Source organism: Alligator mississippiensis, chromosome 3 (assembly GCF_030867095.1).
Source record: "Alligator mississippiensis isolate rAllMis1 chromosome 3, rAllMis1, whole genome shotgun sequence".
NCBI lineage: Eukaryota > Metazoa > Chordata > Crocodylia > Alligatoridae > Alligator > Alligator mississippiensis.
Genome location: NC_081826.1, coordinates 192,953,170 through 192,968,453, shown reverse-complemented (window position 1 = coordinate 192,968,453; position 15,284 = coordinate 192,953,170). Strand labels below are relative to the sequence as shown.

The following is a 15,284-nucleotide window of genomic DNA, read 5'->3' as shown; positions in this document are numbered from 1 at the left end:
TTACCTGGAGAAAAATGTGTTAGGTGTGATGATGCCCCACCCCATCTGCACCCCGCTGTTCAAAATCCTAGATCTGCCCATGCGCCCAGATATAGGCTCTGAGAAAGGATTCAGCTTTTTGTGCCTAAACCCTGAAGCCTCTTCATGGCTCGTATCCAAGTCCTCGCTGGAAGGCCCCCCCTTGCCTTGCTCTTGCCAGGACCCGCTGGAAGTCAGTGCCCAAAAGGGGGGCACCTGCTGAAAAGATTCATCCGAGTTCCGGGGCTGGGAAATAGGGGTTATGCAAGAAGCCGGGAAGGGCTGCAGCTGGCCGGGGGTGCAAACCCTGATCTCTCCCGGCACAGGACCATGGGGCCCAGGCTCCTCCTGTGCGTGCCAGTGGGGATGAGCCCGGGCGGGTGCAAGGAGCGAAGGCGCGTGGAATTCCAGCTGCGAACAGCTGCAGCCGGCAGGCAGGGATGCTGCGGGCGCCGGCGGGCAGGGCAGAGCCCTCCCCCTCGCTCGGTTTCATTGAGGAAGGTGAAATGCGGAAGTTTCCACGAAGCACTGACAGCCGAGCCTGGGTGTCTTGAGCCCCGGACATGAGCTGCGCTCCCCGGGCGGTCGCCGCCAGCCGCAGAGCCCAGGGGCGCGGGCAGGGATGGCCACGTTGCCCGCGGCGGACAGGAGGGCGTTTGCCCTGAAAATCAACAGGTAAGACTGAGGGGGCAGGTCGCTGCCGACTGGGGGTGGAGGGGACCTGCGCCCAGCACAGCCCCTGGGAGGGACGGGGGGAGCTGGACGCACGTGCGTCTTGCCCTCATTCTGCTCTTGTCCGGCCAGCTCCGGCCTCTGCTGCTCCGGGCACCGTCTTCGTTTCTCCTCCCCTTGGCACAGCGCTAGCCCTGGCTAGATCCAACCTGGTTGATTTAATGCCCCCCCCCCGGAAGTTGATCCCCTCCTCTCCCCCCTGCTTAAGCCTGCTCAGATAATGCGTGGGGGCTGGGGCTCTACTCAGCTTGCACCTTTGTCTCCGTTTTGGACAGGTAAGACCTGGCAAATGCTTGGTTGCTACTAACCTGTGTTAGAACAAGTCCCAGGTTTGCTTGGAAATGCTGCTGCTGGTGGGCTGGTGCTCTCTAGTCACGAACACGGTTCCCCTCCCCCAGTGGACATGAATAAAGGTATCTTTGACCGTACAGAGATGTCCTTTGCAATATAAGATTAGCAGTGACATGACGCCCATTACCTTCCTTCTCTACTTTTTTGCTTTTTTAATCTTTAAAATGACTGTACCATTTAAAATAATAAACCCCCAAAACACTTCTTTAAAATTGTCCCTATTTAAACGGAAAGAATTATAATTAAGTGGTAACAAGACACCCTTTTTACTGGTAACATTGCCTTCTAGTAGAGCTTAAATTGGGGCCTTTTCCCATAAAAGCACAGACTATTCAATTGGTATGTGCTTTCCGGTAGGATTGAGAAACCGACAACGCATTTATTTAGATGCTGTTAGGTAAAAGGAAGTACGGTTAGCAGACTACCTCTGAAGGCTGCAATTCCAGGTTGATTTATAAAACAGAATAAGCTGTGGTTGACAACATGCAACAAAATGAAAAATAGGGTAACGCTTGATAATGAGCACTACCAGAGAAGAAAAAAACACCTCCTCTATAGTCTGGAAGACATGGAGTTTAGAGGTATTAAGGATAAAATTAACTCTTCCCTATCATGTTTTTCCCATGATAAAATACCATTTTATTTACCCAAGCCTTAGGTATTAATTTAAAGTTGCTGGAAGAATATACTATTCAGAACATTGAGGTGTCATATTGAGAGTTTTTCAGATGCTGTATTTCTCTTTTCAACTTCCTATAGACTGTAATAGGAACATTGATTGTCCTGATGACATTACAGCTTCTCTTTCTTAAAGATCACAGTGGCAATACTGAATGCTTGTGCAGTAAATCTAATATTTAAATAAGTCATCCATCATGCCCTGTGATTATAATTTAATAATGCTTACATTTGTTTTGCTAGCATCATCCAGGAATAGTTTTGTTTTACAGAGCTGAGATATACTATTTTCCTCCTCCTCTATTTTTTTTAAAACATACCTATTTGCTAGCAGAAATTATGTCTTCTACTTCAAAAGCTGTGGATTACTATTGAACAGGCCAAACCCTGTTTACCTTATTCATACACATAATCCTAATGACTAATTTGCATTTGGCTATATAATTTGAGGAAAGGTTTCATACACAGCTGTAACATTAACTTATTTTTTAAAGGGACCTCTAAGACTGAAGTATTTGTAAATCAGAAGACTCTTTTACCAGCATATGCATCCAAACCAACTGTTGCATTCTCCAGCCGCAGAATTCTGTTCCTCATTCTTCAAAACTAAGTTCTTTAAACATTTACATCATATCCTTTCTCCCTGAGCTAGTATCTTCTACTAAATTTCATTCTGCAATCCCTTCCTCTTAAGAGTTGCACATAAAAAAGATTCTTTCCTTTATCTACAACTCAGCTGAGCTTTTTGTTCAGTTTTATGAGGACTAGGTGATCTTTTCTGCTGTGCTGATTAGATCATGGGGTAGAGATAGCTATAGTCATTTAAAATACCACAGAGGCTAACCACCCTGTGACTGTCATGTTAAAACAGTTCTTTACCTGCAAATAGCCTTGTTGATCATTAAAAGTAACTATCTTTTCATTTTACTTTTCACTCTTCCTCTCGTTTGAGTATTTTGCTTCATTCAGCATTTGCATTTTGCACTCAATTTTGACAGTGAAGCTGCATGTGTCAGTTGAAAGTGATTTTAATTTCTTAGCCGTGGGCAAAAACATTTGGGTTGCAAATACTACTGGGAAATAATAAGTTAATTACAAATGCCATGTTTATTTAAAGCAGCTTACATTTTTATTCAATTCTCAAAATGCCCTTTGCCTTGCAAGTTGTGCATATCTCTATAAATGTGCCTTCCTGTCACTATTACTCTGATCTTACCGCCCCCTCTCCTCTCTCTTTTGTTTCATACATCAGACTGTTGCTTCCTGTCTTGCGTGATTCTGCAAAGGCTTAAGCATGTGTGTACATGTGCTTATTTGAGTTGCCCCTTTTGATTTTTCAGGGGGCTACTCATGCACGTAAAGTGTTTAAAGGAACAGAGCCTTAGATTGCAGCTTTTCAGGACAGCAACTGTTTCTTACCATATCTGCATTCTGCCCAGACTGGTGGACTCCTGATTTAATGAGGATGGCTGGGTGCTAATGTAATACAAATAAAAATAGTAGTAAGTAAAATAATCATGGGAAAAAATCCAATTCAGCTATAACTTCATAAATTATTTTTTGAATAAAACTTAAATGCGAGAACTAAAAGTTCAGTTGTCTCTTAATGTGTAAAACTAACAAAAGAATGGGAGAGCCAACGTTGAATCTTAGCAGAAAATCACCTACATAAAATTCTCTGAATGACATGTACGGCCTGTGTTTGCATTCTTTGGAAATACTGGGTATGCAAGGATGGCCAAATCAAGCATGGAGTATGTTACACTAGATTACCTCTGTTGAATACAATATATATTATCTTTTAGATCATAAAAAGTCTGGATAGAATCTGCAACTAGATGTTTTTTGAACTCTATTTATATGCAAAAGCAACAAAGACACTAATTTTCTGAATGTGCGTGAAAGAGAGAGAGACAACATATTGCCAAAAGTTTGGTTATAACACCTAGTACCTGAGAATGCTATGGCATATCTTAAAGCGACTTTATGTTGTGAATTTAATTTGGATACTTTCACTCTGCAGTGTTTGTGAAAACAACATTCACAGAAGAAATGTTTCTAATTTTAGTAGTTTAATTTAGTTACTGAACTTTTCTATTTTACAAGCCAATTGCCCGTCAAGAATGATGGGGTGGGAAGGGGCTGGGATGGAGTGCCGCCACCTAACGCTCCATGCTACCACCATTCTGCCGCTTGCAGGGAGCGAGGTGGGGAAGCTGGGGCCTTTGCTCCTCCACCCTCTGTCCAGTCCTCGGTTCGGCTTCAGAGTCATGGCGGCACTCCCCCACGCTTGGAGCACTCTGATTGGCTGTTTCTGTCAGCCAATCAGAGTGTGAATAAAGCATTACGGACGGACAGACAGACAGACACACTTAGGCTTTTATAATATTAGAATCTTCTATTGTACAACCAGTAATATGTATTTATTTTGATTTTGGTCTGAAAAGAAAACCTGTGCCAAAATGCACCTGTCCAAAGCTCTGGCCACAAAAAGTATACAATTAAGAGCACTTTCATGGAGATATTGCAACATGTACAACCATCCAAAGCAGCAGTACCATCCAGCCTGCCCCATGCAATGTATCCATCAGTCATGTGAACCACACAGCTTATAACTGTCCATTTACTTTCTCACTAGATAGAAATCTTACCCTTGACTATCTCTGCCCACCACCAATATTTACATATCACAATCTATTTTTACCATTTGCTTCTGTGGTCCTCCCTCAACTTGTTTATCAAGATCACAACTGCCAAAACATAAGTACCCTTTCTTATGCTATTTTTAAGAATTATTTTTTATAAAGTGCTTTAGATCATTTCCAGCAAAAATATTTGGGAATGCCTCCATATGGCCAGCATTTGGCTGCAAAAAATCATACTATTTCCCATAGTATTTAAACTCCACTATATTTATACCATTAACACCTGATTTCTGTTCAGTGTGACTTACCGTGCTTGTATGGACCTTGTGCACTGCACTTCATTAAGCCATTTATTGTATCGGTATGGGCTAGATATCAATTATATTTGAATTATAATTTCTAGAACGTCCACTGTTTGGGCCAAGCTATTTATTTAATTGTTTTACATATTTGTCTTGACAATTCAGTTAAATAAAGTCCAAAAAGATTGTCTGCTTTTCAGAATTGTACTACAACTGTATCTTACTAGTCAAGTTTTATATGTAAATTGTATTTTATAAAATATAATTTGAAAGTCACATAAACTAGGATAAGTTTAAAAAAATTGCTACTGATTGTTATAGACCAAATTGTTTCTTAACACCATGGCTTCTAATTATCCTAATACTGTTTATTGATTTGTTTGTAGCCATATAGAATGTGTTATATGTTCATAAAATTATTAATCTTTCATAAACTATTTACAAATATACCCTTAATATTACATGTGACCATTTAGCCAGGCTCTACATTACTTAACCTGGCATAATAAATGATAAGATAAAAGATCTTTTGCTGTTTGTTAAATCAAATTAGAAAATCCTAGGCACATGTAAGAGTAGATTGTGACCAAAAAAGTGCTTGGTCTTGAACACCCTTGATCCCATGAGTTGTCTCATTGGAGTCATCAGAACCAGTTTTATAAGTGAGGATTACTCAAGTGACTAAGATTTAGCAGGATTATGGATCTAGTTTCTTCATTTAAACCAGTGGTTCTCAACCTTTTTAGACTCAAGGCACCCCTTAAAAAATGTGAGCTTTTATACCATGTGTAGAGGAAACAAGGGGCATGTGTGCACGACACTTTAATGTGGGTGTGCCCGCCTCTGTTCTATCAGGCGTTCTCTTGTAGCCTTGGCCTGGACTATTGATCTTGTCTGTCCCGGGCCTGCGAGTGGACCCCAAAGGCTACCCCGGCTGATGTCCGGGGGTCCCCTTACCTCGCCTGCCACGACTTTGAATGGAGCCTCAGTGGAGGGGTTCCCCTTTGAGGCAGACTTCAGGACCATTACGCCTCTTGGCGGGCACTCACGGGGCTCCGACCTTCCCTATACCCTGGCCACTCGCCATCTTCGATCGCGGGTCTTCCGGCCCTTTAGCATCCTTGGTTCCTCTCAGTTTCTACCCTGGCCTCCCGTGGCTCTCCAGCCATGGGTTCCCAGTGACCCTGGGTCGCGGCTCAGGTGTGAAGGCTCTGAGGCCCTTTTGTCCTAGACTCGTCTATCCCTTGTCCCTAGCTCCCTATTCCAACCACACCATGACTCACCGTGCAATCCCCACCACCGTGACTGCCAGAGAGATGTGACCGGCGGGCCAGGAGGCCCCAAAAGAATATAAAGTACCCCTCAGTCTACGGGCCCTGTGTTTTCCCGGTGCCTCAGTACCCAAACCTGGTTGCTTGCCCCACTCAGGGCTCCTATCTCTCTCTTAGGCTTGACCCTACTCCAGGGATGGCGTCCCGGTTGTCCCGGGTCTTATGGGTCATGACTGACTCTTCTGGGAGATGCTGTGGGCCCGTCTGTAGGCTCCCTTACTCCGTTAACCAGTCCCGCTTGGGGTCTTTTGCCACTCACCCTGCGGCTATCCCAGTTGGGGTTCTCATCGGCCCCACCCTCTCTATCTCTTCTCTGGGCTTCCCCGTAGATGCTCCGGCTTCCCCAGCATTTGTCTCCACCTCTGCTCTCCCCACTCACTGCTGCTCCCTTCGTCAGCTTTCCTGCCGGCTTCTCTGCCAGCTTGCCAGTTGGCTTCTCTGCCGGCTTCTCTGTGGGAGCCTTTGCCGACTTTGCTGCCAGCTTCTCTCCTGCTGCTGGCTTCTCTGCCAGCTCCATTGCCAGCTTCTCTGCTGGAGCCTTTGTCGGCTCCGCTGCCAGCTTATCCGCTGGCTCCGCTGCCGGCTTCTCTGCCGGTGCCTCTGCTGGCTCCACCCCTGTCTTCCCGGACTGCCTGACGCAGCAGCTGCACCTTTTGGGCTGTGGGCTTCCCCGTGGAGCCTCCGCTCACCGTCCTCCCTCCTGTGCCCTTGGGGCTGCCTTTTGTGTCCGCCGGGTGGCGTCTCCAGGTGACGTCGCCCAGCCCCAGCTGGATATGAGTGCAGCTGACGAACCACGTGGGCGGTTTCTCCGCGCGCATTTCCCCACACCTTTCGGCCCCTGCGGGAGGTAAGTTGGGGCTTTCTTTTATTTTGGCCTGGGGTTCTCCTGTAACCCCGGCGCCCCTGGGACAGTGGGCTAAATGCTTTTGCATTTAAAAACCCACCCATTCAATTTAGGGCCCCCATTTTGTCTACACAATACGCTCTTAGCTTTCATTTGTTTTTTGACAGGAGAAAAATAAGAGAGAAATTATACCATTGCACTGGACTTAGAAAGCCCACAACAGGTCAAAATGTTTTTAACACTATGGATTCCTATTTGAAATCTCTGGGCCTAACTTGTGAATCATGTTTGCTCCTAACAGTGCTAACATTGTGTGGCAGGCTGTGGTGTCCTTGAAAGGATCTCAAAGCACCCTGAATGAAAATCATTGATTTAAGCAGTCAAACCATAACACCTATGAGTTTACTTGAAATCCATACTTTATATATAGGATACACGGTGGCTTACAAAATCATTATGAACCATTTTAGAAATAGGTTTTGCATTTTATGATCTTATTCCTTTGCTGGTAGTAATGATGAAAATATAGTTTAAAGTTGCCTGTTATTGTGGAAGTGTTGCTTTTCACATACTACATCTCTGGGATAAGAAGTGTTTTTGTATTTGGCACGTGCATTGTGAACCACTAATAACAGATTAAGAATAAAATAGGATGAATGTCACTTTCACATGCCATATGTAACATTCTTTCTGTCAGTAGTTTCATTCATTAAAAAAGCTTTAGACTTATATAACATTAGACTTACATAGCATTAAATATTACGATGCCAGTCCTTTAAATCCACCATGTAAAATTACTTGGAATTCCACATGTGGAGAAGGGGTAGAATAGGTTTCCATCCTGTTTCTTAAAGGCTGAGTATGCTACTGTCCTTGCTTTGATTCAGGTATAAGGATTCTTGACACCCCTTTAACTGAGATTTTTGTAAGCAAAGATATTTCCCCCCCTTTTTTCCTATCCATCTTTCCTTCTTTTATCATGGTAAACATGGAACCTTTTCACAAGGGTGCCACCTTTTTACTGTTAGGGGTGCTGAACCCTCTAAAGGAGGGCTGCTGGAGCATGACTCCTTGCTCAGCTGGAGCAGATAGCTTGGACCAAGTTTAACCCACCCACCCTGCAAGAGGAGGATTTGTGGGGAAGGTGCAAAGTATCCTGAGATGCTGCAGGACTGTGAGTTAATTTGAATCTGGAAGGGATCTGAAACACAAGTTCAATAAACTGATTTAACCTAAATCAGTTAAATCTGATCCATCCAGGTTTATCTTAAACTGGTTTCAGCCATTTTGAAAGCAGTTTATGTGCACTGGAATTTTGCTGCGTTACAGATTTGAACCAGTTTCTAATCACTTATACAGGTTTATGTGTAATTTCTTAAATCATTCATGAAAAACAATTTCCCTAGCCCATGTGTGACAGTTATAGTTGCTAGTTGATTGCAGGTGAGTGAGTAAATAAATAAATGGCATCCCACTGTGGTAAGTATCTGCATTCTCTGTTCCCTGGGGCAGAACAACCCCTGTAGCTTCCTCTGGAAAAGTACATCTTTGTACTATTCGTGTACTCCAAGGCTAAGGTGTAGTTTCTAGGCATAACTGAGCTCTGAATCTCACTGTGGAGGGAATCAGGAATATTAAAAGAAGTTAGGGATGGATCCTATCCAATGTAAATAGCTTTAAAGATAACCTTATAGGCATTTGGAACGTTTGCTGTGCTATTTTTCATCAACGCTAGAGATAATGAATTTGCCTTTGCCAGTGTGTTTTCAGTGACCAGGCAGATTAGAATGAGGTTCCATACATACATTGCTCTTAAACGTTCTTTGATCCTACTTAAGCACACTGTAAATTTCGTCAGGACTTGTCATTGTGCATGGGTTCCAAATATATTGCATAACCATTTTAAAATGATGTTTTTGTTCTGATTGTTAACTAGGTTAACATACTACTACTTTGTTTATAAAAACCTGTTATGCCAAGGTATGTTTACATTCATGTAGCATGTCACACCAAATGAAAAGTGTGTTTAAGCTTGATTTGTTAGCCACCTATCCAACATCCTTATTCCTACTGCAAGGGGAACAATGCTATGCCACATGCCAATAATATGCTTATATGACTTGAAATTCTGACTTTGGTAGCCAAAGGCTCACTAGAAAAGTGATATACCATGGAAGAAATTTAGGTTTGGTCTTTTCATATTTAAGGACTAAAGCTCAGGAAGGCTTATGTTCCTTATGTTCCAGTGTACAAGGATTTAGAAAGTTTGCTGACTAGCATACGGTTGCTCTGGACTGGCACTACAAAAGAAAAGGGTAGCAGAATGCCCTCTTCCAGTTTTCTCTGGAAGTTGTCAAGAATTTTGTATCTGTTTGAGTTTTAATAAGGTACTTTAGTTTATACTTCATAGATTTCGTAGACACTAGGGCTGGAAGGGACCCCGGAGGATCTTTGAGTCCAGCCCTGTGCCCCAGAGGCACGAAGTCAGCTGGGGTCATAGGATCCCAGTAAGATAAACATCCAAATGTCTCTTGAAGGTGTTCAAAGTGGGTGCTTGAACCATCTCCAGCGGCAGTCTATTCCAAACCTTGGGGGCTCGGACAGTAAAGAAGTTCTTTCTTCTGTCCAGCCTGAAATGGTCATGGAGGAGTTTGTGACCGTTCGACCTTGTCATCCCTTGGGGCGCTCTGGTGAACAAATGTTCCCCCAGATCCTGGTGAGCACCCCTGATAATTTTGTAGGTGGCCACCAGATCACCCGTGAGCCTTCACTTTTCCAGGCTGAAGAGTCCCATGGCTCTCAGCCTCTCATTGTTAGGTCTCTTTTCCTGACCTCTGATCATGTGCGTGGCTCTCCTCTGCACTCTCTCAAGCTTCTCCACATCCTTTTTGAATTGTGGAGCCCAAAACTGGATGCAGTACTCCAGCTGTGGCCTCACCAAGGCCGAGTACAATGGGAGAACGACATCCTGGGATTTGCTTGAGAAGCATTTATGCGTGCAAGCCAGTGTTTTGCTCGCTTTACTAGCCGCAGCATCACATTGAAGGCTCATGTTCATTTTGTGGTTAATCATGACCCCCAAGTCCCTTTCGTCTGTAGTGCTAACTAGCGTAGCACTGCCAAGCCTATAAGCATGCTACAGGTTTTTCCTCCCAAGGTGGAGAACCTTGCATTTTTTTAGTGTTAAACCCCACTTTTTTTTTTTAGTGTTAAACCCCACTTTTTTATTGATGGACCCCACTGGTCACAGCGCACCACAACAATTGACTTCTGTCAACCACCACCCTCTGGGTCCTACCACGGAGTCAATTCCCCAGCCAGCGGATAGTGGTGAGGTCGAGGCCACAGTTAGCCAGTTTTGCCAAGAGGTGGTCAAGAGGTGAGTGGACTTGGAGGTCCGTTGTTACCTTCCTTGGTGGTGAATCTGCCCATTGGTTTACAGTAATATTACTCTAGGTAAGATGACAGTAGCCACTAAAATTTGCCACATTTTGTGAGAGCCCGGCAGGACAAATTATGCTGAGGGGAAACCAGCACGGGTTCGTAGCAGGCAGATCATGCCTGACTAATCTAGTCTCTTTTTATGACCAGGTTACAAAACTCCTGGACACAGGAGTAGGGGTGGATGTCGTATACTTAGACTTCAGGAAGGCCTTCGATACGGTATCCCACCCCATACTGGTGAACAAGTTAAGAGGCTGTGAGTTGGATGACTACACAGTCCGGTGGGTAGCAAATTGGCTAGAGGGTCGCACCCAGACAGTCGTCGTGGATGGAAGGGTGTGGGCAGTGGGGTCCTGCAGGGCTCGGTCCTTGGACCGATACTCTTTAATGTCTTCATCAGCAACTTGGACGAGGGAGTGAAGTGTACTCTGTCCAAGTTTGCGGATGACACAAAGCTATGGGGAGAAGTGGACACGCTGGAGGGCAGGGAACAGCTGCAAGCAGACCTGGACAGGTTGGACAAGTGGGCGGAAAACAACAGAATGCAGTTCAACAAGGAGAAATGCAAAGTGCTGCACCTAGGGAGGAAAAATGTCCAGCATACCTACTGCCTAGGAAATGACCTGCTGGGTGGCATGGAAGTGGAAAGGGATCTTGGAGTCCTAGTGGACTCCAAGATGAACATGAGTCGGCAGTGTGACAAAGCCATCAGAAAAGCCAATGGCACTTTATCGTGCATCAGCAGATGCATGACGAATAGATCCAAAGAGGTGATACTTCCCCTCTATCGGGCGCTGGTCAAACTGCAGTTGGAGTACTGCGTGCAATTCTGGGCGCTGCACTTCAAGAGGGATGCGGATAACCTGGAGAGGGTCCAGAGAAGGACCACTCATATGGTTAAGGGCCTGCAGACCAAGCCCTACGAGGAGAGACTAGAGAACCTGGACCTTTTCAGCCTTCGCAAGAGAAGGTTGAGAGGCGACCTTGTGGCTGCCTATAAGTTCATCACGGGGGCACAGAAGGGAATTGGTGAGGTTTTATTCACCAAGGCGCTCCCGGGGGTTACAAGAAATAATGGCCACAAGCTAGCAGAGAGCAGATTTAGACTGGACATTAGGAGGAACTTCTTCACAGTTAGAGTGGCCAAGGTCTGGAACGGGTTCCCAAGGGAGGTGGTGCTCTCCCCTATCCTGGGGGTCTTCAAGAGGAGGTTGGATATGCATCTAGCTGGGGTCATCTAGACCCAGCACTCTTTCCTGCCTATGCAGGGGGTCGGACTCGATGATCTATTGAGGTCCTTTCCGACCCTAACATGTATGAATCTATGAAAATAACTGGGTAATTAGTAATGTAGGCCTACCCATCCAGTATCAGTGAAGGATACCAGCAGAAGTAACTGCAGATTCCAGAATGAAGATCCAGTTTATCAGCTGAAAGGGTACTGAACAAAGAGCTATCTGGAGAGTAAATGGCTATATCATCAGAAAGCCATTTATGTTCTTTAAGTGATGGACATGATAGGTATTAAGCAACAGAGCAGTTCTCTCATCTGACAGGGTGTCCACATATTCCTGGATATGTCTGTCAGTTTGTTATAGTAATTGTTTGTGATTTGATAGTATACTTGTGGAGGGTAGGTATGTGCCCCTTTCCCTCCCAGATTTCTCCACTGACACCAAAGCACAGGGAATGGGGCTGCAGCAACATGTGGGGGCGGGGCATGGGGGGCATGTGCCTCCCCCCCTCCGATTTCTGCACTGACAGCAGAGCAGGGGCATGGGGCTGCAGTCTGGCCGTAGCCAGGGTCCAGCAGCAATAGGGGTGGCAGTGGTGGTGCAATTTCTCTGCCAACTGCAGGGCATGGGACTGCAGCCCGGCCAGACGCAACACCTGGCAGCAGCATGGCCGGTGGTGGTGGCATGGAGTTGTGGCCCCCACTGTTAGCACTTATGCATTGCCTATGACTTCAGTTATATTTGATTTTCATTTTTTGAATCATGATGTAATATGTCTATGACATCAGCAAAGCTGACCCCTGTTATGGGACAGAGCTTATCCTTTTCTGATATCCACAGATGATAACTATGGCCAAGAAATTAAGTCGCTAACTAGATCAGCTATGTGTCACAACATTTTTGAAGAGCTTCATTATGCCTTTTGATCTCATTCTTAACAGTAAGACATTTATGCTGCCATTTGTGCAGCAGTTGTTTTTGTTTATGGTATAGGAAACACTAATCTTGCTCAGCAAATATGCAATTATTGGATAAGAAACCTGTAAACTGCACCTGGCACCAGCTGTGGAACTTCTTGCTCATCTTTCCAAATGCTCATTTCTATTTTTCAGACGATAGGTGAAAGCAGGTGAGGGAGTAAATTGTACATAATTATTTTACACGCTGTGCTGCTCTGAGGATGTGTAGTAATCAAACCGTAAAGCTTATTAGCACAATTAAATTTACTTGTCATTTCCACTCCACAAAATAGAATTCCTCTAGTAGAAATGCATATATTGGACTAGCATCCTGTAAAGGGCAGGAGAGAGGGGTGAGTGGAACCACCATGGGCAGAGTTTAAGTAATAACCTACCCACTTTCATGTTTTTCATGAACAATTTAATTAGAGCAAAATGAGTTTAAGCCAGACCAGAACTCCAGAGCCAACATCCCTGAACTTTAGGCGACATAGATCCACACAGTCAAATACAAGTGAACCTTCACAAACTTCTGAAAAAAAATGCCTGCCTCATACAAGGTTTTGGTTCTTATTTTAGGGAAGGGAAAATGAGGCTGCTTGCACAACCCTTCCAGTAAGCAGGCAAATTACTCCACCATACACCATGCAGTAGTGGGTTATAATGTACAAAGGTTTCATCATCTTCAGCTGAACTTCTACAAGCTACCTGTTGCATAGCAGGAGAACCAGCAGTGAAAGAGAATGGGAGCCAGAGGCCAACTGAAGATGTTCTGCATATTTCCATTCACAAGCTGATTCTTAAGCAGCTGTTTCAGAGTTCAGTAGTTACATCATTCTCAGACCATTGGAATGTACTTAAAAACTCAAAGCAAAGTTCTGCCAGTTTAACCTGTGTTAATATCAAGAAATACAAAGCCACTGAATTTCACATGGTTACAACACAAAATGTAAATTTAAAAAATCTGGGCCTATCTCACAAGGGATTATTATGCTACTTGCCCTGTGACTTTAAAAAACAATTCAAGTTCTATGTTTTAGAGCAGGCAAAATTCTTTCAGTAGATATATCTTTTATTAGACCAGCTGAGTAGTTGGAAAAAAGTTCTTAGCAAGCTTTTGGGCACACTTTTTTCCAACTACTCAGTTGGTCTAATAAAAAAAATCACATCTGCTCAAAGACCCTTGTCTGCCTATATATCCTTAGACCAACATGGCTACAACCGGTTTCCCCTATTTTAGGGTTTGTTTTATGTTTTAAGATGTTTTTTCTTTAAGCTAAACCCAGCCTTTTTTGTAATCATGGATGAGTTAAACAGATCTCTCACTGCAGAAAAAAAAGTACAAAGCTTACTGTAACTAAGGCTCTAACAAAAATGCAGCAGATTTAATTTTCACTACCACTAACTTGCAACCAACTGTGCTCTGGAGGAAATCTTTCCTCTGCTGAGACAGACGATAAACAGGAATACCATTGGTTTTCCTCTGTGGTTTTTAATCATTAGCTATCCTACTGGTTGTGTGAAGTGTCTGTTTTTTTAATAACTTTTAACAGTAGGTTAGAAATTGAAGAACCACTCATTCCTTCTAGACTTGGGCTGCAGACTTTCCAAAAACAGTCATAGAGCCAGACATAGTGTTAGTTTTGTTTCTTGGCACACAGGTGAACTGGACTGGGTAAGAGTACATTTTATGTTCATCACTACATAATCTGAGATTGGCACTAATAACAGCAACAAAATACTTGAAGGAAAATTAAGCATGGGTCCAAGCTTTCCTAAAACTGGGAAGCTCTCACATGAGGACCTTGTTTAAACTAATCACAGAGCGAAATGTAATTTGTTGTTTCCATTCCTTTTTAAAAGAGACTTGTGCCATAAGGTCTTCAACTTTTGTGTGTGTGTATTCTAATAATACACTTTCCACGGCCACCAGATACAAAAATATTATCTCCCTCTTTATATGTAAACTTGGGACAAATTCTGTGGGCTTGCTTGCAGGAGTATAGCCAGTCTCTCCAACTTCCAAATAAATTATTGGTGTTGGTCTAACTCAATTTGAAAACAGAATCAAAATTCTCACCGACTTCAGTAAGCTTATGGGAGTGTGTGTGTTTATAAAGAGAGAAAATAACAATTGTTTCTGAAGAGATACATTATTATCAGAAATAACAAAAAAAATGTTTTCTATTTATGTTTATCATTCTATGGGGCTTTAAGCTTTTTGAGGGCAAGACCTGTATCTTTTTAATCATTTGCATAGTACCTCATGCAACTCTCATCTCAGTTGGTGAACTGATATACAAATATTAAATGGTCATAATTAGAATGGAAAATATATAATTAGCAAGTAGTGATTAAGGCTGTGTGCAGACATTTGGGTAGCATAGGGGGTGGTTAGATTGACTTAAATGGCCACCTGATCTAAGGTAAGTCAGGATGGGAGGCTAGCTGGGTGGTTGGGGGAATTGGGGGTCAAACAGGCTCAGGGGGGATTGGGGGTCTGTGGGGGGGGGATCAGGGGCACAGGTGGGGTCTGCAGAGGAGTTTGGGGAGATGGGGGACTCTCCCCTACCCCTGCGACCAGGAGCTGTTTTTAGCCCCCAGAAGCCCTTACCCCCAGATGAATTTGCACCCCCCCCCCCCAGCAAATCCCTCATCCCTCCCGCCCCTCCCCACACTGGGACTTCCTTCTTTGGTTCCTGTCATTAGTGAACAGTGATAAAACTAGCACCAGGAGTGGCTTGC

General features: G+C 44.0%; 1 protein-coding gene across 2 annotated transcripts in view; it reads left to right on the top strand.

Annotated features, from left to right (window-relative positions):
- The first annotated feature begins 421 nt into the window (after positions 1 to 421).
- DOCK8 (dedicator of cytokinesis 8) overlaps positions 422 to 15,284 on the top strand; it is a 156,298-nt gene continuing 141,435 nt past the window's right edge. Inside the window, exon 1 of one of the 2 annotated variants that reach the window (XM_014608664.3) lies at positions 422 to 693. In XM_014608664.3, the coding sequence (XP_014464150.2) occupies positions 641 to 693 (53 nt within the window). In that variant the 5' untranslated portion in view covers positions 422 to 640. Of the gene's footprint in view, positions 694 to 958; positions 1,026 to 15,284 lie in introns of those variants that run through there. The other variant, XM_006261239.4, reaches the window with a different exon arrangement.